The sequence below is a fragment of the Gossypium raimondii genome, chromosome 5, assembly GCF_025698545.1.
Source record: "Gossypium raimondii isolate GPD5lz chromosome 5, ASM2569854v1, whole genome shotgun sequence".
Taxonomy (NCBI): Eukaryota; Viridiplantae; Streptophyta; class Magnoliopsida; order Malvales; family Malvaceae; genus Gossypium; species Gossypium raimondii.
The window spans coordinates 32,770,143-32,793,554 of record NC_068569.1 but is presented as its reverse complement, the minus strand read 5'-3'; the positions used below and the strand labels follow the sequence as shown (position 1 = coordinate 32,793,554).

The window sequence follows — 23,412 nt, the reverse complement described above, 5'->3', positions numbered from 1 at the left end:
GAAAATTAAAAGAGTTATTTTTTTTTGAAGTTTATATGATGCGGCAATTTATTATTGGCTTGAATATTTTTTAACAGAACATTTTAGCACAAAATGGATAATAGAAGAATAGTTTAGGTGACACTTACGACAAAAAGAAAGTTTAGGTACCAACTTAGAAAAAAATGTATAATTTAGGTACTAATTTGTGGGTTAAATACTTTCTAAAATAGATTTAATGGTTTGGCTAATGGTTGGACTAAAGGAGGTACCAACTTGGGGGAGTAATTTTAAGTACTTGTGACAAAAAAAGTTTAGGTACCAAAATGAAAAAATAATATAGTTTTTTGTACCAATTTGTGGATTAAAACTAAAATTAACAAAAAAAGTACATATGCAACTTTATCTAATTACTCTAGTATTTTATATTTGTTGGGTTAATTCGCTCTCTAAAATTAAACATGTACACCTTGTCGTCATCGATTAGTCCTTGACCACATATAAATAATTAATTAATTAATAATAAATAATATGTAATTTTGTTAAGATTAATATAAATAATTTATAAAAAGTAGTATATAATTTAGTTAATATTTAGTAGGTTGAAATGTAAGAAAATTACCTCATTAATAAAATTTTAAATTATTTAAATAAAATTAGTAAAATAAAATATAATTATATCTTAAAAATAAAATATATGTTTTAAAATTAAAATATTAGTTGTATTGTATAAAAATAATGTACGAATATATTTCGAAATTCACATGATTTTAAATTCGAATATAATTATTTGTAATTATTTACATATGCAAATCAAAATTAAATTAATAGATGACTTTCACTCACGCCTTTTATATTTTAGTACTTCAATTCTGAAATAATTTTCTAAAAATCCCACTTCAATTCGTCCCCAAGGATGATATAATGTTATATATCATAATTAAACTAAATTATGTTATAAAATTTTATTTCACTATCACTACCTCTGGATGCTGGTCTTGGATGGTGTAAGCTGATGCTTTGGCTAAGCTGCAATTTTCAGACATCTTCAAGCACCCTCCTCATGAAGTGGCTCGCCTTGTAGAGGTTGACGAGGACCTGTAATTACTCCCAAGTTAATCTTAGGTTTATTTTCTTTACCAAAAAAAAATTCTTATAAAATTTTTAACAAATTATGATAAAAGAATATAAAATAAAAAAGAGCATTTTAATACGAAAAATGTAGATTTTAATTTTAATGAATAAACCAACCAACCCGAGTTCGGTCCTTAGAATGCAGTGGGTAGCTTTATCAGAAATATTTCACATTCTTTAATCTCATATTGCCTGCAAACACTGCTGTGGTTTCAATATATTCAAAAGCTATACGTATATGCATATACACATGTATATATACACCAGTCTTTAATACAGTTGTGCACACAAAATTAGATTTTTTGATATATGATAAATGTTACTATTTCAATATAAACCAGGAACTGCATCTTTGATTTGTCTGCTGCAGTGAGTTATTACATAATTAATGTACTAAAAATTGGTGGCTAAAAAAATGTATGTTAAATTCTTCCTGTAATTTCTTTTTTTTCTTGGTTATAAACTACTTTAACTTTTGCTACTGTAATCAAGTTTGTATATCCTCACTTCCTCATCAGCTAGCCAAATCACAGAGAAACGCTGGTTGATTCGCGGACAATCTCGTATATTGCTATTACGTTCTCGATGGTCAACAAGAAAATGATACACCATTCCAAGAGATCGGACCGTCTATTTTGGATAACTTCTTGAAGGAAACGAATGTTATGCTGCAATAAACCAAGTGAAAGTCAAATTTAAGATTCCCAAGATTTGAGGTCACATGAAGTTCTAACACGCCATCCTTTTTTGCTTGACATTCAAATTACTATGAGTGTAAATGGATCACGAAGGTACCTCCACAAATTTGAGCTTGAAATCTAGATTCCCAAACCGTTGCGTCACCTCATACTCCTCCCGAAGGTACTCGTATATTTGAGCATATTTTGCTTCTCTCCAAGCAATTTCCGATCTGGATAACGGAACAAAACCGACAAAGACAATTTCTTACATATACAACGCATGCATCTAGTGCTCGAATATTAAAATGCATTAAATTAATAAGAAATGAAAGTTGTTATTCCTATTCTTGACTAACTGCAGACAAGAAAAACTTCAAACCACACTAGAGTCAAGAAGTGACATGCGGCAAAGACAAACATTTATGCTTGCTGAGCCAAGGCAAGCTTATCTCACCAATAGGCTTGCAGACCAAACTTCCGACCTGTGTGCACCATTTGAATCAATATTACTATATGGTTTTATTCAAAAAAAGCCCACCAATATGAGATTCTAGAAAACATACAGACACAATATCATACTATTAAAATGATTTTCAGAAGGCACTTCTCTAATTATTCGAAGAGGCAGTCTTGCAGTCATCAGCCCGAGACATTTTATCATTATTATACACAACTGTTCATGCTATTGCAAGTTTAAAGGCAAGAATCTTGCAATTTCGGAGCAACCAATTTATTAGGTATATTTCTCATATCAACCTTTAAATAACTGCCGAGAAAATACAGAGCACAATGATTCATAAAAAAATTGGAATTTATAGTATGGAAAATATGTAGCCACCTCTCAAAAAGACAAATAATTTAGTCAGAGATGTTACCTCTCGAAAAGACCAACTTTAAGAATTACATCAGCCAAATTTGAATTGGCTTTTCCAACGAGTTTAATGAGCTCTGTCCTATCCATTGTGAATGTTCCTGTCTTTTCCATTGCACGGTTTATATCAGCAAACCCTTCAACCATCCCATCTACCTGAGAGAGATTAAGAGAGACCATATTCAATCCCTGCAGGAAATACCATGCAGAATAACAGGCTTTCAAGCCAGAAATCATTAGGAATCAGCAGTACGGTTGTCAAAATCTAAGTGAACACCTTTTCTCGTAATAAGCTAAATGTTTAGACTATTTATGATTCCATGGAAATTAATTGAAGTACCTGCGACACAAAATAATCCAATGCAATGCTTTGACCAAGAACACTTCCAATAATGCGGATACTATCAGTATCCAAAGTTTTGAGAACAATGTAGTCAGGTCCTCCCTGCATATCCCTTGTCATCAGTGGCTGCTCTTTTACAGTATAATCTAATGCAAAAAGGTCACACAAAAAAGAGAAAATTAGTTCATAATATATAAGAGAGATTATGTGTACCCCGAAACAAAAGGAAAGACAATAAATAATGAAGGAACTTACCATCTCTCCTCATTTCTGTAAGCAATCCAGAAGCATGTCTCCGAACCATTTCGAGGTGGCTCTCAACTTCATGGTCCTCAATGTTAAACAAGACAGCAGATCCGTACTGAAAAACAACCATATATCTAAAGCAGCTGGCTTTGTTTTTCATTCCAAGTCCCTAAAGCCAATGGAAGAAAAGATATTATTTAATCAAACAATATGAAAAGCCTCTATTTTTGAACTTGGCAGATTCCCCACAAAAACCTAACATGTTACTCAACTCATAACATTCTTAATGAACAGCACGACATATGCAACTTTGTTAATAAAGTATTGGACACTAATATATCAAAATTGAACATGCCAAATACTATACTGTTGTGAGCATGGTAAGCCTTAAAACTGATCAGTCTAAGGAACTAACGTATCTAACAATTCAAAGCGACTACAAGCAAAATCTCCATTGAACAAAAATTGCTAAACAGTGGGAAAAATAACAACGTATGAACAGGTTTAACTGAAGTATGCTAAAACATCTTACAGTAATATCTGGAGGGAAATCACAATATCTGAGGGCAATATAATTTGATGAACGAGAAGAAGGAGGTATAATGTTGCTTAAATTCTCAGCTTGCATACTCTTCAAATCGATACTGCCAAAACCATAAGTCTGAGAAAAAGAAAAAGAAAAAAAAACCAGCCTACCAACAACAAAAGAAAGTAATATACCACAACGTACAAAAAGCAAAGGCAATGAAACATTGAACTATCCAATTAAAAAAAAGGTATTATCTTGGGAACTATCCATAAACACCCAAAGCTTCGAATATGAAATATTGAATATGAGGAGGAAGCAAACCTGGTGCAAAGGAAATAAGCTTTTACGGGTATCTTGCCGAGTTTCTCTTCTTCTTCTTCTCCTTGGGAAACAAACCCAAGATTTTGATGGGGAAATTCAGGAGACCCATTATCGAAATCGGTGGCATAAACAGAAACTGGCGAGGGCAGAGCGGAGAAATGTCTCCTGAATCGAAAAAGAAGAGGTAGGTTGGAAGAAGAAAGAGGTTTGGGTGAAAGGGATTTAGGAGAAGGGAAGGGTGTTTTGATTAAGTGGTTAAAGAGGATTGAAGCAGCTGCTCTCCATCTACCCATTCACTGCAAAGCAAAGAATGGGTTTTTTGATCTCTAATCTTCCTTTAATTAAAGTGCAAAATTGTTTTAACTCCTTCGGAGAATCAATACGCAATATGGCAAATAGGCTTGTACATGGCCGGCCGGCCCAAGTAAGTTAGCAGGGGCTTCAGTAAAATTATAGGCTCAAAAAATAAAATTAGATAAATAAATAATACCCGTTTAAAAAACGAGTCGGGCTTTAGGTAAAGTATTTTTAGTTTGAACCCGACTTGAATTCACTAAAGGATAAAAAATTATTTTTAATATTATTTTATTATTGTTTTCTCTCTATTTTTTTACCATTTTATTATTATATTGTTACTATTTTATTTTATTGTTTGAATATTGTATAAAATTTATTTTATTGTTAATTTTGTTATTATTTTAAAGACATTTGTTAATTTTGTTATTATTTTAAAAGCATTTGCTTGTTAAGTTGCATCTTAATGTTATTTAAGTATACATATTTTTTAACATTTAGGGTTCATTTGTTTGGCAATAAAATATTTTCCGTAAAATGATTTACGGAAAATGTTTTACTTTTTGTAAAATGATTTCTTGGAAAATATTTTCTCATTGTTTGGTAAATCTGTAAAATATTTTCTATTGTTTATGATTTCTGAAAATATTTTAGGAAAAGTTGTTTTACATATATTTTACATATATTAATATATATTTATTAATATATATTAATAAATTATTTTACATATATTGCAATGATTTAATTATAATAATACTCAATTATTAAGCTACAATATTAATCGTTATAAATTGAAAAAATTAATATCAAATAAATTATTTGTAATTGTGTTAAAAAACAAGTATTGAATAATTATAAATTGCTTGAAACCGAATGAGTACTAGAAATAATATTATTATCCAAATACATAATTAATGGTACACAACATAATAATAACATTGTCCAAGTGAATAATATTACATCACATATATCCAAATACATAATTAATGGTACACCACATAGTAAGAACATTGTCCAAGTGCATAATATTACACCACATAAATGTATCAATATCTTCAACCCTGAGAAAATTTTTGAAGCCAAATTTTTTTATGCTTCTTATTTTTAACTAAAAAAAGTTTGGCCTCTGATTCATGATTCCCTAGATAATCAAGCACAGAACACAAGTCTTCATCAAATCCTTCTTCCTCCATCGACATCACTTGTTCGTAAAGCTGTGATGTATTATCGGTAGTAAATTTTTCCAAAGCATTAGCAACTTTGCCAAGTTGTTCACCCACAAAGTTAATTTGTTCATCAACGAGACTTTCTTGACCACTTTTTCTTTTACGTTTGGATGTGCCAGATGAAGATACATTTGTTCTTACCTCTTGACCTCTTCATTGTTGCGATCTCTGGCATTGAATCTTCATTACCAGTCATCCAAATCTATGTCAACAAATGTTCGGCAAAACTCCATTGCCATATCTTTGCCAACAACCATGATCATTTCATCATAATGATCAATGCTTTTATTCAAAATGGTTCATACTTCTTGTGTGCTGTTGGATATTATACACAAGAATAACAAGTAAAAAACAATTGAAATATACTTAACATATATATACATATATTACCATCATCTTTGCATCATATGTCGCTCTATCACATGTGATCATTTTCATGTTATCATCCCATCCAAAACCACTTTCACCTCGAATTTTGCATATAATCGCCCTTTGGTTATTTCTTGTCCTCAAATGATTTTCCACATGCTTCGCATCGCATTGGACTTGGAATCTTTCGAAATGGCGTCAACAACTCGATTAATAGAAAGCGCTCGAAAGTATTAGAAGGTTTATTTCCTTTTCGAGCCTCCTCTGCTAGAATTTCAAGGAAAACATGTTCCATCGGTTTAGTCCACCTGAATTGCTTGGAGGTCCCTTATTTGTTGCCCTTACCCATTCTACAAAATAAATTCAACCATTTCAATATCCAACAAGCTTAAAACATAATAATAAATTCAATATCCAACAAGCTTAAAACATAATCAATATCTAACAAATTCAAGACATATATCAAAATCCAACAAACTAAAATTTCAATATCATTATCCAACCAACATTTACAAAAACAACATTCAAAAAATTTTAAATACTAAAACATACATAACATAGAAACAACAACCCTAAGCCCTAAACCTAAATATTTCTAGCCATATAATCAGTCCACATAGTTTGTGCAATTTCATCTCTCTTAGCAGACCATTCTCTTGCTTCTTGTCTTTCTTCTCGCTCCGTGAGAGTTGGTATTATCAAATCAGACTCAGACGCCTCGTATAATCCTTGATTAAGTAAATCACTAGGATCAACTCCCATTATATGATTATGAATGATACAACAAGCCAACACTATATCTACTTGAGTTTGAAAATTCCAAAATGGTTCAGCATCTAATACACGAAACCGTTTCTTCAAAATCCCAAAAACACGTTCAACAGTGATTCGTAATGATGAATGACGAAGATTAAATAGTTCCTTTGCATTTTCAGGCCCTTCAGCACCAAACTCTTTTAAATGATATCGGACACCACGATATGGGGTAATACATCCATTTCGGATGGCATATCCAGCATCAGCAAGATAATATTTACCTACAATTTTACAATACATAATTAATACTAATAAATTATGAGCTTATTAGAACTATTTCCTATTTTATGATAAATATTACCTTCCGGAATTCTTAATCCTCCTGGACGTGAAAGTGAATCACTTAAAATACGAGAATCATGTGCACTACCTTCCCAACCAGCTAGAACATAGGAAAATTTCAAATCAAATGTAATGGTAGCCAATACATTTTGTTTGGTCCCCCCTTTACGGCTACGAAATCTTCCTTGCATGCTAAGTGGAACGGATGCACGAATATGAGTTCCATCTAATGCTCCAATGCAATCTTTAAAATAAGGATAAAACCTTGGATTGTTTCTAATTTCACTAGGAGTTGACTCATCAGGTAATCTAATAACTAGTTTATACAATTTCAAAATAGCTCTCAATACAACCCTAAAGTAACGGTGAACTGTCTCAGTTGGTCTATAATATCTAGATCCAATCACTCGAAACCTTACATTATGACCAATTATATGTAAAAATATAACTACTTGCTCCCTAATGTTGACAGCTTTAGATGGTTGTAACAAATTATTCACACTCGAATATCACATAAATTAAAAAAGCGATCGGTCTCATCCTTATCACATCAATACAATCTTTGGTCACCACTATATAAAATACTATTAATATAATTTTCTTTTTCATTATCTCGATTCACACGAGGGCTAGAAGCAATTTCCTTCCTAGTTTTTAATTTTTTAATCCAAAGAGCCCCAAAAGCTAAGACTGAAGCCACGACCCCGACAATTGCATTCCTTTCTTTATTACGATCCATCTACACAAAATAAAAGTTACCAAAATTTTCATAAGATCACATAGTAAAAGTTACCATGACTAAAGTGCATACATACATATCAAGCTAATTATAATTGCATTAATAATTTATTGAGAAATTAAACTACTTTCTTTGTACCAATACTTCAATAAATATTAATATATTTATAATTGGAAGAAAAAGAATCACATTATAAGTTATAATTGGAAGAAAAAGAATAATCGGATATTAATGTTCTAAAAAACTAAAGGAATCACATTATAAGTTATAATTTTTAATATCAAAATTTATAGAGACCAATTTAAAATCTAGATTATAGAGACCAATTTGATATCTAGATTCTAGTTTGAGGATGTACTAATCAGATTTTACGTAAAAGATTTTGATATCGATTACTTGTAAATAAAGAAAACGAATAAATTCACAAAAAAAAGATAAAGAAAAACGAATAATCCATATTTCATTATGTTGTATCTTAATTAAATTATTATCCATAAAAAGATAAAAGAAAACCGAATAATCCATAAAATGAAAGCTTAATAAAAGATAAACACGAATTATGTTCCAAAAGATTTAGAATTTTTCTTTCTTGAGTTTATTTGTTATTTAAATTTTTACTTATTAATTTTTTTAAAGTTGCTCGTTAACCTTACTTAAAATTAAATTTTAATATTTAAATTTTAAATTTGGTTAATAAAAAAATTTTAAAGTTGGTAAAAAAAAATTTAGTATTGTTCGTGCATTAGTCGGGATGAAATGTTTTAGTCAATGTACACTATACGAATCAAAATTAAAATCGGTGTAAGAAAAAATCTTAGTTATTCTAATTTATTATTCAAACGGCATCCACCAAGAAATGCAACCAAAACCAATGTACAACCTACTACATTAAAACAGAAATTGTGCCATTTGCTTAACCCACAATATTTCCACAACCATATCATGAAGTAGTTTTACACTCAAAGTGTGTGCACAACTATTTGAAACCATCCACATGCTATGAATTTGTTCTTGTTAGCTTTACCCCATTCTCTTTTAGCATCATTGGAATAATATCTCATAATTGGGATAATATCAACAATGCAAAGACCGCCATATATGAAACTGAAACCTTCATAAATGAAATGAAATATTGAACTGAAATTGCATTATGCTCAATTATGACTATTTTCTATATAACAACGTGTTAAAAGCTATGCCTCGAATGAGGCTCTACGGCACAAATGCAAGTTTCATTTACCACTTTTCTTTCACTTCTCACAACTAGTCAAAGATCCTCACCTTGGCTTGCTTTGGGAGGAAGGCTTGATAGAGAAAAATGATGCAGAAGGTAAGCAGATACTTAAAGCAGATACTTAAAACATGAACCACAAATTCCTATATATGTAGCTGTGAAACAAATATTCAACTGCTCACGGAGAACAAAGGTAAAAGCAGATACTTAAAACATGAACCACAAACCACCTTACGTAATGCTAGACTTAAAGCATAATAAGAAGTTTCTACTTTAGTCTTTTGGGTACTAAAATGGAGAAAAAATACTAAACATTCCAAAAAAAGAAAAGGAAACTATGATAAGCTAAATCGCTAATGCATAAAATATAATCACTTAAACCAAAATAGAAAGAAAAGCGAAGAAGCTAATTTCTTGTTCTTCAACATCAAATGTTGTAATTCTTTGAACATATTATTATCGATGCATATACATATATACAAATCGAGTACGACTAACATAACATGGATACGATGAAGCATTGCACGAAATAGAACGTGCAAAATAGAATAATAAAACAAAATCAAGTAGAAATCATTTTCTCAACGAGTTAGTAAGCGAGATAGTGACAAACAAGCAGAAAAACACGAATTACGATCAAAACCGAAAATCAAAAGAAAAATAAAAAACAACACATTGATCAAAAATAGCGAAACAAGCTTCGATCACTAAAAATACACTTAAAATCAAACAAAAAAAAGCACGCATACAGATCGGTGAGAGCAGAGGTGATATTTAAGCATAAGCGAATGTGATATTAGGAACTAGTAATCATAAAAGACCAAATTCAGCTATGTATGTTCCTCTTTTGGGCACACTAATATCTACCAAAACTTCATTTAACTCTTATTTGAATTAAAGGTCAAATTCTTTCAAGTAGAGGCTAAATCCATCGACGATTGCAAAAATCTACTTATTGTCATTTTCAAATGCAAAAACATGACCAAATTACCTTCAATGTATTTTCACCTTAACACAAACATATAACTACACATACACTCCCTAGTATTATCTACATATTATATTTGATGCTTTTCAAGCACCAATCCTTCAAAGGAAAGAAGTAAACTAGATATCCATGGGATGTCCATTTATATATATGTATAAGAATGAGAATCCAAAATAAGCTTTGCTCGCTTAACGTTCTACTCAATGTTGCAAGTCGGTATTGTATTTAAGCATGTAAAATTTAGTCCCTTAACGGAGATTCATATTCTATGACCTCCATAAATCTGTAAGAGCTAAAAGAAGTAAAGTAACCAATTCGAGCCTAATAAATAGCACTTTAAATAAATATAGGCTTATATTTACTATTAGTCCAATTTCAAAGCTAGTTTTTCAAATGCAACTAATCTTGATAAGAGTCGAATGGAGAATGTAATGCGAATGGAGATTAGTTCAAGATATTTTAAAGTAATCGTAAAGAGAACGTTCCCAATATATCATCAAATTTGTATAATTAAAAGCTGGATGAGATAAATTATGGATCTAAGAAAGATCGAAGGGCGAAATTGATATTTTAGGGTTTGATTGAGAGAAAAATGACTTACAAGTTAGGTGCGGATCGATAAGATAATGAATCGTGAAGACGAGATTGTTCACAAAGAGAACACCAACAACAACACCGCCACGCCAAGAGAAATCCACCAAAGAAATTTAGAGATAGAGCGGCGAAGAGAACCCAAGCAAGTCTGTGAAGAAAGTCGCCCAAGATAAGCCAAACACCACAACCAAACTAGCGAAAACCCAAGCAAGGTCTTAGACAAAACAAGCGAAAATCCCCAAATCAATTCATAAAAAGAAGAAGAAATCAATGGGGAAAAGGGCCGAAACCAAATCAAGGGAGAAGCGAAAGGAGAACAAAAGGAGAAGGGAGAACGAACACGAGAACAAAACCAGATCGGGTAGAGAGAAGGAGAACGCGAGTGAAGAGAAGGAGAACGAACTGGAAAATCGAAAATGTCTTCCTGATTCCAAATCGGTAAGACGTTTTACATAAATTAGGGCCTTTTTTACCCGTGTTTGTAAAACATTTTCCCTTAGGAATTCATTTTACACCAACCAAACACTGGAAAATGTGGAAAATATTTTCCACCAAACAAACGAACCCTTATTTTTAATTTGTTAGGAAATATTTATTTTGATGTTTTTAGTATTTTTGATGTATTATATATATTTTAAAATTATATAAAAATTAATATGGGCGGGCTGGGTCGATCTCGGGTTTTAACATTTTTATCCGAGTCAGACTTAGGTAAAATTTTAGGCTCATTTTTCGAGCTGGGCCCGAACCTAGCAAACTGGCCTGAAATTTTTAATTGAGCCCGACCGGCCCATGCGCACCTCTAATAGCAAACTTATTATATTATTTATCTTAATCTAACCTAAATTAACAACTAATCAAATTGATTTAAAAGTCGTCGTTGAGTTTGATTTAAAGCTGTAAACGTACTTAATTTATAAGATTAAACAATTAATTATTTAAAAAAAAATAGGTTTATTTATTTTTTAGAGTTATTTATATGTTTTGATTATTTCATAAATAATTATTAATTTTTCACAAAACTATATTTGCTTAAATAAATTCTTTTATTTTAAAAATAACAAAATATAAAAGTTTAATTTCCACGTAATTCAATTTAATCATAAAAGTTAATATAAAAATCGAAATTGAAATTTAAAAGGTTGAATCACTTTAAACTTATATTTCATTTACAAACTCCAATAATTTAATTTAGAAATAATTCAAAGATAAAATCAACCTTAATTAAATTCAAAATAGTCAACCAAAATTAATCCCAAGCAATTCTAGATCAAACGTGTAATTAGGATGGAAGCTAGAATCTTACCTTATTTTTTCGGAATATTACCATGAAATGTAATCACACAAGGCTAAAAGTATTGTATAAGTTTTTGTATCAATAGTTACATTCTATTTTATTTTTCTACTAAATTAATTCCTATATATTAGATTAAAAAGCAGGTTGATTCTTTTTGTTAAAAATTTTGTCCATTTAACTGTGTCATGTGTATTTTATGCTGACGTATACAAACTAGATCTGTCCATGGGCTGGACCATTTGATCCGGTTTGAAGGCTCGCCCGAAATATGAGAGGGTTTAGATAAAAATATAGGCTCGAAAAATTGTCTTGAATTTAAGAATGATGGCCTTTTTAAAAATGGGTTGGGTTTTAGGTTAGGATTTTTCAGCCCGGGTTTAGTCTAGTTCGAACCAAGTTTATTAACTCCAAATTTTTACCCTTGTTCCCCACTTCCCAGCAGACCTAGGGTGGATTTGGATGGGTGATTGGGTGCGGTGCGGTGCGGTGCGTTTACTTTACTTTTTGTCTCACGCTACAGTATTGCTACAGTATCTAATCTCACCATCACCGTTGTTTTTACACTAACCGCAGGTAAACGTACCGCCCATCCAAACTCACCCTAAGGGTGGGTTTGGATGGGCGATTGGGTGCGGTGCGGTGCGTTTAACTTACTTTTTGTCCCACGCTACAGTATTGCTACAGTATCTAATCTCACCGCCACCGCTATTTTTACACTAACCGCAAGTAAACGCACTGCCCATCCAAACTCACCCCTAGTCCCAATATTCCCCTTTTCTTTCCCTTTCCAATCCCTATTTCCCCTTAATCCTTAACATTTTCCTTGCTTCTTTGTCATTGCCACCACTGTTGCTTCTCTTCATTTTACTACTTTTCGCTGATTTTAATTTATTTATTTTTGCAGAAAATATTGACCGCGAGAATTTTTGATCTTTCACACATTGTTCCTTTCATTTCCTTTTCACGATCATTCCTTTCCCTTTAGATCTACGCTTCCTTATTTGAACCCAATTTTGTTCTCTTTTTACTAATTTCGAAAGTTTGGGTCTTTTTGGTTGCTTTGCTTTTTATTCATTTTGATTCCATTTGGATTCAATTAGATCGAGGGAAAAATCATTTGGATTCTCTCTTTCGATACTCTAGACTTGTTATTTTTGATTGAATCGGAAAAAAAAAGAAGATATAAAGATTGATTAGAGTGGATTGATGAAATTAGGGTAAAAAAAGGGTCGGGCCCAAGTTTAATATATATAATATGGGCCAGGCTTAAACAAAAATATCAATCTATTTTTTTGGGCCAGCCTGGGCCTACCAATCAGGACTGAAATTTTGATTAGACCCAGCCCGAATCTAGCCCATAATACCTCTAATTTTTAATATAACTATAGATTTACAAGAGGTTACTATTTTTATCGGTATTTGCTAATAATAACAACATTTGGGCGCCTTTTTGCTTCAAAACTCGATATATATGTTTTTTCTTTTTCTGCCTTTCCCTTTTTAATATTGTAGTAGGGCTTCCCTTCTTTTCCTACCTTCAAACATACGGAGGAGACGTTCAATCGGCCAGCCCTCGACTGGTGAGGTGAGCCACTTTCGCTTTCAGAAGGCACTTACTCTTTTTTTTTTTTTTGGGGGGCCCTTATCTGCTTGATACGACCAAAAAGCTCATGCCTTTTAGCCGTTCGATGAAATGCCTAAACCAGAATTTTCGCTGAAGCCCGATTTGAAGACAGGTTTACTTTAATTTACTTTAATATTATTTTTTCACCGGGCAGAAGAAATGGACAGCTTACGCCAGGAGAAAATACAGAAATTCGAAGAATTTGTTGATCGCCGCCTTAAACCTGATGTTGTTCATGCTATTGCTGAGCGGTATGAATTGACAACGTTCCCATTTTTCCTCTACTAATATTTAGCCTGCTTTTTTTATTTATATATTTGAACACCAAAAGTAAAAGGAATAACGACATTGCTAATCATATTCTCCCCATATTTTTGCAGCGACAAAATCTTTGACCAGCAAAAAATTTTGTATCCTTTTATTTAGAGATGAATTTGTTCCTTTTTGAGTAACAAGGACACAGTTTTTAAGAATTTTCAATGCGAATTTTTTTTCCCTCAATGGGGTTTCTTTTTTGTTGCTGAAAGATTAGAGCTTTATATCTGTTTACTTTGACACTTTTTCATGTAGCTCTGATTTGCGGAAGAACATAGAAAATTTAGAGAAAAACAGTGTAACTAGTCTTCGGACCTTGGTTAATCTCGGGTCTGAAGTGTACATGCAAGCAGAAGTGTAAGTTTTCTATGTCTATCGTTTCTGGTTTATCATACACATGTTTTTAGTTTTACTTTTGTACTAATGTTTACTCCATTTTCCTTTTCAGAATTAAAAAAAATTACTGCAATTTATGCATTTATGTCGCGATTTTCACATTGTCATAGTATCATGAAATAGGATTATTCATGTTTTATATGCCCTTTACTTGTTTTTGGTTCAAGGGTGAGCTTGTATGTAATGTACGGTTAAAACTTAAGACTTCTGTTGAACTTTGTGATTGCAATTGGATTTTGACTTAAGAATTTGCTCATCCCATGTTTAAACCGTTATTATTATATTTAAATTTTCTTGGATTTGTGTGTGCTTGTGGTTTTTTGGGGGCTTCCTCTTTTGATGTTTACAGGCCAGATACCCAACGTATATTTGTGGACGTCGGACTCGGGTTTCATGTGGAGTTCACCTGGTCAGAAGCATTAAAGTTCATCTCATTGAGGGAGGAAAAACTGGAAAGGTATATGGTTTTCTTCAATTGATCAAGAAGCCCTGTTTGGAACTTCTGTAGGTCTTACTTGCTTATAGCCTCAAGCACAAAAGTACTGCTCATAACCTACTTCTTTCTAACCAGTCAGATAGAATTGTATATAAATGCTATGTACAAGTCAGTCATTGCAAACTCTAACATGTTATGCAAGGATACATTGGTTTAATATCGTCATGGGATCCACCAATGTCACCATAAAGTAGTATGAAACTTAAAACTTTATCCATCATTTCCTATATTCTGGTACAACTCGAGAAGCTGGTTTTGCTGATCTTGACCTTTTTTTTTTTTTCATCATCACTTATGTTAGGTGTAACTTTGGCCTTGACCATCAACATAGGTCCATAGGTGAGGTTAAAGATCAAAGAAGTGTTGTCAAGACATGTGCCTAGGTGTGCATGTGCCTTAGCACTAGACAACAAAAGTGCTTCAGACCCTTTCGGACGAGGCCCATTTAATTAGATGCATGCCTGGTGCACCTAGGTGTGCTTTTTTGTAAAGCTTTAGGCATAAAAAAAAGCTTGCTTGATTGAAGTTCTGTTTAATTTTTTTTTCTATTTTCCACTTATCTCTTTAAATATACTTTTACTAGTAAGAAAAAATAATATCAAAGTGTATACTTTTCAGTATTTCAACATTCATCTATAGACATGGACCATAAGGAAATCATTCATACATATATATAATTTATAATTGATGAAATCATGCATATTGACTAATGAAATATTTTCTTGTTTTCTAGATAAACTAGATCAGACTCTAGAGTTCCATGATATGTTTAGGCTTTATATAAAAATATATGTAGACGCAAACAAACACTCAAACATATACATGCTGCGATTTACTTAGGCTAGCTCTTTTTCTTTTTTGTGCCTTACGCCTGAGTTAGCGCCTAGAATGTGTCTCATGCGCTTGACAATGTTGGAAGGAACACAATCAGTCTTTGGCCTCTGCAATAGGATGTATTAAGCTTAAATTCACTTAACGTAACACACTCAGTTGAATAGTTTCTTCTTGGTTCTTTTCCTCTCTCAAGTTTTTTTTTTTTAATTGTCAATTGTACCATGCAGGCAAATAGAAGAGTATACTCGCTTAATTGCATCAATCAAAGCACAAATTAAACTGGTATGTTTGTACATGTCATGTCCCATTGAAAGTTCTGTGTACATGGGTGATCATTTTGTTTTCGTTGGCATTAACAATGAATTACATACCCTTGCTACAGGTTTGTGAAGGAATTCGAGAGTTGCTTCAGATCCCGGAAGAGAAAACTGTAGAAGGGCGCGTTTTTTAGCGTTTACAACAAGTATACCTATGAATTCTGTTACTTGGCCTTATGACTAACATTGTTTGTGAGAGATGATGAAATAGAACACAATGAAATGGAACTTTTCTCACTTGATCCCATTTTGCACTGCTGCTACCTTTGCAATGGGACTTTCATTATTAAAAAATCAAATGGCGAAGGAATAGAATGTGATGATTTTGATAAAGGTTAAAATATGCTACAAGAAATTGTACTCTTCCTACATTTAGAATTTAATCTATATACTTTTATTTTCATGAATTTAGACTTTTATTTTGTAAATTTCAAAATTCAAGTTCTATTGTAAACACTGTTAAAATTATTCTGTTAAATTCGTAGTTGTAACATTTTAAAATAACTTGGTAGCAAAGGTGTCTATGAGTTGGGTCAAAACTTAATTCCAAAATATTTTTCAAGCCCTTTTTTGCTTGGTTGCCCCACCAAAAAAGTCTGTTTTATTATTAAAAAAGTAATAAAATATTAAGAATATATTTTAGTTGTTATTTGATATATTTTTATAAAAAAATTTAATTTAAAAATAAGTTTTATTATTTAAATTCGGGCTGGATTGGGCCAACTTGAAGTGCAAAAATTATTGTTCAAGCTTGGCCCTAGTCAGGATGGGCTTATCAGGCCGGGTAGGTTATTTGATTTTTGGAGAGATCTACTTGGAAATTATATAATAATAATAACAAAAAGATGTTGTAATAAACTTGAATTTAATAAAATAATTTAATGATTTTAAGAATTACACTTACATTTTGAAAAATTGAAAAGAAAAAAAATAAAGTCTTTGAAATAAAAATAAATGATAAAATTCTAAATAAACAAAAAATGTAGGGACTTGAAGCATATATTCACCAACTATAAATGCATATCTCATTGTCATCCATGTACAACGGTGGGATTTAGAACTTCAAAAAAAATTAACTTTTTGATTAATAATATTTCAACGACATTGTAGAGGAAAGAAATTGGTAGATAAAACAAAGGATAGGCCTTCAACTGTAGAAAAAGTTTGATACATGTTTTAAATAATAAAACAAAATTATAGCAACTTGTGAGATTTCCTTATCCAACTACATGATGGGTGAAAATATTGGTAGGATTGATTATATTTGGTAAACATTGAAAGGGAATTTAGACAAAAGATTTGGTATGTACACCAAGTATAATTAGGGGATCATCAAAACCAGAGACTGGGAATGAGGTGAAGCTTTGGGTTTGTTTGATGCTCCAACCTTATCTGAGGGAGAGATGAATGAAACATCAATGAATGTGAAATAGGATACCCACCATCAACTCACTTCTCACCCATTTTCTTCCTTTTTTCTTCTATGTCCCAACCCTATCAATGGAACCGACCTTCTACGTTATGTGACATAAATTTTTATACCCTTTTAAACAAAAATTTCTATTCAGTTGAGTATGGGTGATATTGGTATGGTTTAATTTTTTTTTTTTATTTTATAAACTTTTATATTATTTGGTTTCATAAAAAAATAGAATTTAATTCGATTCGAGTAATCGTGATTTTTGAACTTATATTTTATAAATCGTTCAAATACCTTAATTCGGGTATTTTTAATTTAATTGATTTTTGGATTTTATCTCTTATTTAGAGATTTAATTTGACATGATTTTGGATTTAGTCCAGATTAAAGGTATAGTCAGCCAAAAATAAAAAGGTTTTGGTCTTACTTTAATTAAGGTTTTATTTTATTATTAGGGTGAAAAATATTTTCAAAAATCATTAATAAACAAATAGCTTTTTAAACGATATTTTAATCCAAGTTAAAAAATTAAGTTTTAGTTAAAAAATATATTTTCAATAAAATTATTTTGTAACCTCATGTTTAAAATGATGATTTTATCTTTTTAAAAATATTTTTTATAATAAATATAAACACCATCAACCTTTTAAAAATAATTCAACATTTATTTGTATAACTAAAACTTTAATCCCTGTAATAATAATTTAATTTCTGTCAATTTCTATTGCCACTTTTGTTAATTAATAATTGAATTCAAACAAGTATATTCTTTTATCCCATCAAAATTTAAAAATTAATTTATACTTCTAATCTGTCCAATTTTCACATCTCAAAATTTAAATTTAATTGTTAATATTGATAAAATATTTGATTAAATTCAGATTTATTATAAAATTATTTTATATAATTACATTATTATCAAATAAATATTTGCCATTTCGAAATGTTAAGATTAAAATTTGTGAAACATTTTTAAAAATTTTATAAAAAAACAGAAAACCTGAGAAAGGATGAAGCACGTGTGACATAGTGAGGTAAGAGAGGACCCCTGTATAACCCATGTTTGGTTCAGCGTAGCAGAGTCCTTTCTGTCTCTACTTTAACCCCTTTTCTCAGACAAAACGCAATGTCCAAAGTCAGACTTCACTTCCCTTTTTCTCCTTGCCTTTTCTCTTGTTTTTCTTTTTCTCTCTCAAAAGCTGACTTGGTTTTGTAGTATTTTTTGGCCCTTTTTCCTAACCCTATTCTATTTATCATCATTTCATAAATAATATTATTAGGTTCAACTTCTTTTTTAACTATTACCAAAATATTCATTACAGTATTCTTCTTGCCATTCATTTACTCACTTACTCCTTTTAGCTTAAATCATTAATGATTTTATATCACTTCAACTAATCCACGTCCTGTCTGCAGTGATTCTGGATATTAATATTTCATGTTTAAACCAACCAAAGAATTTTCATGCGAAGAAAAAAAGTCCACAATATGGAATTTAAGATTTCTCACTTTGCTGCTATCATAATTGTACAACTATTTGCATTACCAAATCCAAGCTCTACCACTTGTAATCACATGAAACTGCGCAATTTGGCTATAAATTCATCCACTACTTTTACATGTGATTGTGAGGATCATTTAGTTTTAGCAGTAGAACATGAGTTTCTTAATATTCTCGCTTAGTGTCGGTAATGGTGTTGCCTTCGGAGGAGCTGGACGTGAAATTGTGGGAGAACTTCTCATACAAGCAATGGATTCTGATCGCTCGAGGTAAAGCCTCCCTCTATATGCTGCCAGGTGCGCGTAGTACGCAGGCGGCACCAAAGACACGGGCTTGGTGCATCTTACGAACGTGTAACATAGGTTGTAAACCAGCTTCTGCAGTTCGTCAGAAGTGAAATGGTTTTCATCCCACAACACATGGTAATGAGTCGGGCGGCTAGTACCCTTCACCCCCCAATGACTGCAAAGATAGAAATCGAATTCCTTTGGATGTGTTATCACGGTATCCACTACGGTTCCGGGGGGAATATTTTCATCAAAAGGTTGGTTTTGCATGGAAGAAGGATCGATTTCAAATGGGAACAACCTTGTGTGATGCCTTTTTTGTACTACTGCGAAAGTAATGGGAGGTTTATAACCCGGAAATCTTGCACAAGCTTCTTTAACAGCTTGCAGCTCCTCTTTAAGCACTTTGTAGAATTGAGTTTCGCTTACACCGTCTCTGAAGAAGATGATTCTCTTGGGCAGTTTGTTTACTTCCTGGTAGAAGTCATCAAGTAACTCCCCTACCATTGCAGCGAGGTCCTGAATAATTTCTTGTCGATGCGTTTGAGACCTCATTCTAGATACATACTTGTTTGCTGCAGGCCAGTTCATGCTACCAACCACGGCGGCAACTGATGGGCTGAAATCATCAAGCGGGTGAGGATGTGTCACATCAGCACCCATAAAGATGACAGGCTCATCGAGCCGGAGAAGACGTGGAATCTGAGATGGCAACGAGTTGTACAAAGCAACTGTGCAACCTCCAACTTTGGCATTGATCTTCAGGGCCAAATTTGCAAGAAACTGTGAACTGAGTTTCCCAAGGTTCGGATACAAGCAGCACTGGCTCACAACTCCCACACTTGTCTCCGCTATTCGTTTCAAATCCGCATAGCCTTTGTGCTTTTTCTCCATTACACATATGAGCAGCTGGAGATTGTTGGAAGCAGCTCTGTGGATCTTCTTGAGCTTAGATTCCAAAAGATACACATTACTAAGCACCTGTGTTGATTCAAATTGAGGGCTGACAATTGTGCTTTTGTTAAGAAAGATCCCCAGCTGCTCACACCTTTGAGATAGCTGGTTTATGAATTTGGGGATGTTAGACTTTTGATCATGGGTGCCCCCAAAACTTATAAGTGCCCACCGTTCTATTCTCGTTCCTTGAAATACATGGCTGTCCAAAAGGTTCCATTGGCGATCACGGCGGGAAGGAGTGATATCTCTTATGTGTCCACCATCACCAAGCTTGAGCTTGGGAGGTTGAAGAATCCTCCCGTTCAACCGAGTCATTTCTCTCGAAACTTGGAGTTTGAATTCTTCTGCCTGGTTGCCACTGCCAAGAAAAAGTGCAAATCCTTAAGTTTTACCTGCAATCAAATATAATCAAGTGAATTCTTCATAGTGTTGTATAACATTACCTTGTAGGCCCTACTGGTCCTCTCATGATTCCATCAATTATGGCTTTTCGTTCTTTCGGTCTCTGGCAGCCCATTTTAAGGATCCTTGCAGTCTGATCATCCGAAAGCTTCCCAAGAAACTTTTGGCCTTCACAAATCATACAAAGTTCCATGGGAAGATAGCATGGTTTGCTCCTACTGATTTGCAAGCATGGCAAGTTCCTGAACTGTATGTCATAATTGTAGTGATCCTTAAAGTAATCAACAAGCCTCAAATTCTTACCACCCCGGTCAGGGAAGTAAAGATTTTCGGTAGCTTCTTCAGTTAAGCCATGAACACGGTACCGTTGAACCGTTTCTCTATGGCAAACGAAAACTCTGATATTTCTCAATGCCTTCTCCACTTCTTTCCTCTCTTCATCGCTCAAACTCCTTGTCTTTCTTTGAGAAAGGTCTCGGAGAAAGTCCAGCCGCTTTTGCAAGTAAAGGATAACTCCAATACTCTCATGGAAGGCACTGATGGAGAAATCAACATTGAGCGCTAATCCTTGTTGCGTTGGTCGAAGGCTCTGAAAGAAACCTCTCCATCCAATAGCTCCCCCTCCGATTTCCTTAGTACCTCCCATCGAACTCGAATAAAACGACCTCCCTACCGGTATACACTTTTCCATTGGACCCTCCCTAAGAACAACATCCAAAGCATGGAGATAATCCTGAGGGAGTGGGATCCAATCATCACCTTCCTTGCTCAAGTAACTTCTCAAATCCTTTCCATCAAACTTTGAAACATGTCGGATATTGATTCGAAACACTTTGAGCTGATTCTGCTTCTGTGGGAAGCAATTCAATTCCCCAAAAGGTAAACCTGACTTGGTGGTGGGTATTGGGAGACTAATAAAGAACTCAAGCTTATCATTTTGGAACTCAACAGGGCTGTATATATTCTTTCTACCATCATAAGCTGGATGAGCACCTGAGAGTAAACCTGAGTTGTTTTCCACCAGTTTCTGTTTGATCATCCTAGCAACCTCCTTGGAGGGACTAGGAGATATTTCAACATTGTAATGGTAAATTTTAAGAGAGGGGTCAAATTTCACTACAAAATGGTTGGCAAGGAGAGTGATTACTGGCCCTTCAACACCACCAGAATCTGGTCTCCTAGCAGCCACCAGTGCTTCCTTTGTATCACTACTCCTCACCTTCCTTCCTTTATATGGGAAACTTGTTCTCCCATGAAGCCCCTCTGGAGCTGATTGGTTCATTGAAAGAGAAAAAAAAGTTAAGAACTTGAATACAACCACTTGGATAGATAAAAGTTCCAAACAAAAATCAATCAAGTCCAGTAGTTTCAAATATAAGAATTAAGGAGGTACATATCATTTCTAGGCTCTAGCTATAAATTTATCATTTTTTGCATATAACTAAAGATTGGAACAAAAGGATATAACAAAGATCCTATTTTTAATCAGTTTTGTTGAAGAAAAATAAACCATGACCTTAAAATGATGATACATGCAGATGAAATAAGAAGAACAAATATAAATATCGGGGGGTCACCTGGTGTCATTGTTAGAACTGGGACTTGTGTATCAGGGAGGGAAGAGGTGGCAAGTGGAGGAAAATCATTAACCTTACATGGAAGTTTCTGCAAGTGGGTTTTAGTTTGAAAGTTTTGGTTTTGAGAGAGAGGTGGGGTTAAAGCCAGCTGCAAAGGTATTGGAGGGGGTAAAGGGAGCAAAGCAGGGTAGTAAGAGTAACTTTGGAACTGGTTCTGGTTAAACAACCCAAAGTGGCTTGAATATTGCAACAATGGGTGCTGGTAATGATGCTTATGAGGATTATTATTCCCGCCCTTGAAAGTCCTGGTTTTGGTAGTGCATTTCTTGTTCACATGGTGGTGCTCTTCAGTTCCTTCCATTGCAAAAAAGAAAAGAAAAGAAAAAAAAGAAGCTAACCTTTTTGTGTAAAAAGGAAAAATATGGGGGCTAAAACTATGAGCATAAAAGGGAAAGACCACTCAAGAGAGATATTGACAACTCAAAGGAAAAACAAAAAAGAAAAAAAAAGAGTGGGTTTTTATTTGCTGAGGTTCTTTGTGTCTGGTTCTAACTTCAAACTCAAGGAGGTTAAGAAGGTGAAGGAATTCAAAGGCAAAAGAATAGAAGGCGGGGCTGCCATGGCTTGCCTTATAAAAGAAAGTGAAAAGGGTAGCATCAAAGAAAAGGGGTATAATCTGTAATTGTAAGAGTATTTGGCATTTTGCTGCACTATGTGAAAGAGCATTGCAGATGTTAGGCTTCTGATACATATACCCTTTAATGATCCAATTGACTACCTGTCAAACACATATGCCTACTCTAGCCTTTTTCAGTTTTCCCCCACCTTCCAATCTCTTTTTATTTTTCGTTCATATAGTTTTTAAAGTCAAATGCAGTGAAAATGTGCATTCTATTAAAAATGAAATTGGGGTATAGTTGATAGTGATTGGACTTTGGATTAGTGATTGGGTCAAATTCTTGTTTTTTAGGCTTATGATTTTAGTAATGTTGTTGAATATTTCATAGCATCATTGGGTTAATCATGGTCATCATTTCCACTAGACTCTCTTTTCTGATTATCAATGTATAAAAGGTCATTCTTTTCAAACATTTAATTTATACATTTTTTTTCTTTTGTAAACTATCCTATGTTGATTAAGTGTCCCACTGCTTTTTCCACTTTATTAAATCCTATCAGATTTTTTTATATATATGTTTGAGTTAGACTCTATTCGAAATATTATTTTATATTTATTAAATATTGGAGAAAAAAAGATAATAGGTGTTAAACTTGTATCATACGAAAGCTATAATCATTAATAGAAATAAAAATATTATTTTAATTAAAAATATAAAATAAATT

The 23,412-nt window shown here is 33.0% G+C and overlaps 4 protein-coding genes across 7 annotated transcripts; 1 reads left to right on the top strand and 3 right to left on the bottom strand.

Annotated features, from left to right (window-relative positions):
• Positions 1–1,370: 1,370 nt before the first annotated feature.
• On the bottom strand, positions 1,371–4,452 carry LOC105771359 (protein RETARDED ROOT GROWTH, mitochondrial). 2 transcript variants are annotated; one of them, XM_052630762.1, is made up of 7 exons: positions 4,104–4,452; positions 3,786–3,897; positions 3,263–3,422; positions 3,005–3,153; positions 2,669–2,853; positions 1,909–2,023; positions 1,371–1,781 (listed from the first exon to the last, which is right to left on the bottom strand). In XM_052630762.1, the coding sequence occupies exons 1-7, from the start codon at positions 4,394–4,396 to the stop codon at positions 1,641–1,643; spliced, it is 1,155 nt and encodes a 384-aa protein (XP_052486722.1). In that variant the 5' UTR covers positions 4,397–4,452; the 3' UTR covers positions 1,371–1,640. The 2 variants fall into 2 exon arrangements, with proteins under 2 accessions (XP_052486722.1, XP_012448250.1); XM_012592796.2 differs by having other exon boundaries at positions 2,669–2,820; positions 4,104–4,450.
• A 2,002-nt stretch (positions 4,453–6,454) lies between these two features.
• Positions 6,455–7,543, bottom strand: LOC128031930 (uncharacterized). The gene is made up of 2 exons (XM_052631730.1): positions 7,110–7,543; positions 6,455–7,029 (listed from the first exon to the last, which is right to left on the bottom strand). The coding sequence occupies exons 1-2, from the start codon at positions 7,279–7,281 to the stop codon at positions 6,578–6,580; spliced, it is 624 nt and encodes a 207-aa protein (XP_052487690.1). The 5' UTR covers positions 7,282–7,543; the 3' UTR covers positions 6,455–6,577.
• A 5,812-nt stretch (positions 7,544–13,355) lies between these two features.
• LOC105771358 (uncharacterized) lies at positions 13,356–16,331 on the top strand. Of its 3 annotated transcripts, none has more exons than XM_012592793.2 (7): positions 13,356–13,527; positions 13,724–13,817; positions 13,947–13,976; positions 14,137–14,238; positions 14,627–14,734; positions 15,835–15,889; positions 15,990–16,331. In XM_012592793.2, exons 2-7 carry the CDS (start codon positions 13,726–13,728, stop codon positions 16,056–16,058), a joined length of 456 nt encoding a protein of 151 aa, XP_012448247.1. In that variant the 5' UTR covers positions 13,356–13,527; positions 13,724–13,725; the 3' UTR covers positions 16,059–16,331. The 3 variants fall into 3 exon arrangements, with proteins under 3 accessions (XP_012448247.1, XP_052486785.1, XP_012448245.1); XM_052630825.1 differs by having other exon boundaries at positions 13,649–13,817; XM_012592791.2 differs by having other exon boundaries at positions 13,358–13,527; positions 13,721–13,817.
• A 2,502-nt stretch (positions 16,332–18,833) lies between these two features.
• LOC105771356 (protein argonaute 7) lies at positions 18,834–22,811 on the bottom strand. Its single transcript, XM_012592790.2, has 3 exons — positions 22,069–22,811; positions 20,533–21,760; positions 18,834–20,447 (listed from the first exon to the last, which is right to left on the bottom strand). Exons 1-3 carry the CDS (start codon positions 22,427–22,429, stop codon positions 18,989–18,991), a joined length of 3,048 nt encoding a protein of 1,015 aa, XP_012448244.1. The 5' UTR covers positions 22,430–22,811; the 3' UTR covers positions 18,834–18,988.
• Positions 22,812–23,412: the final 601 nt, after the last annotated feature.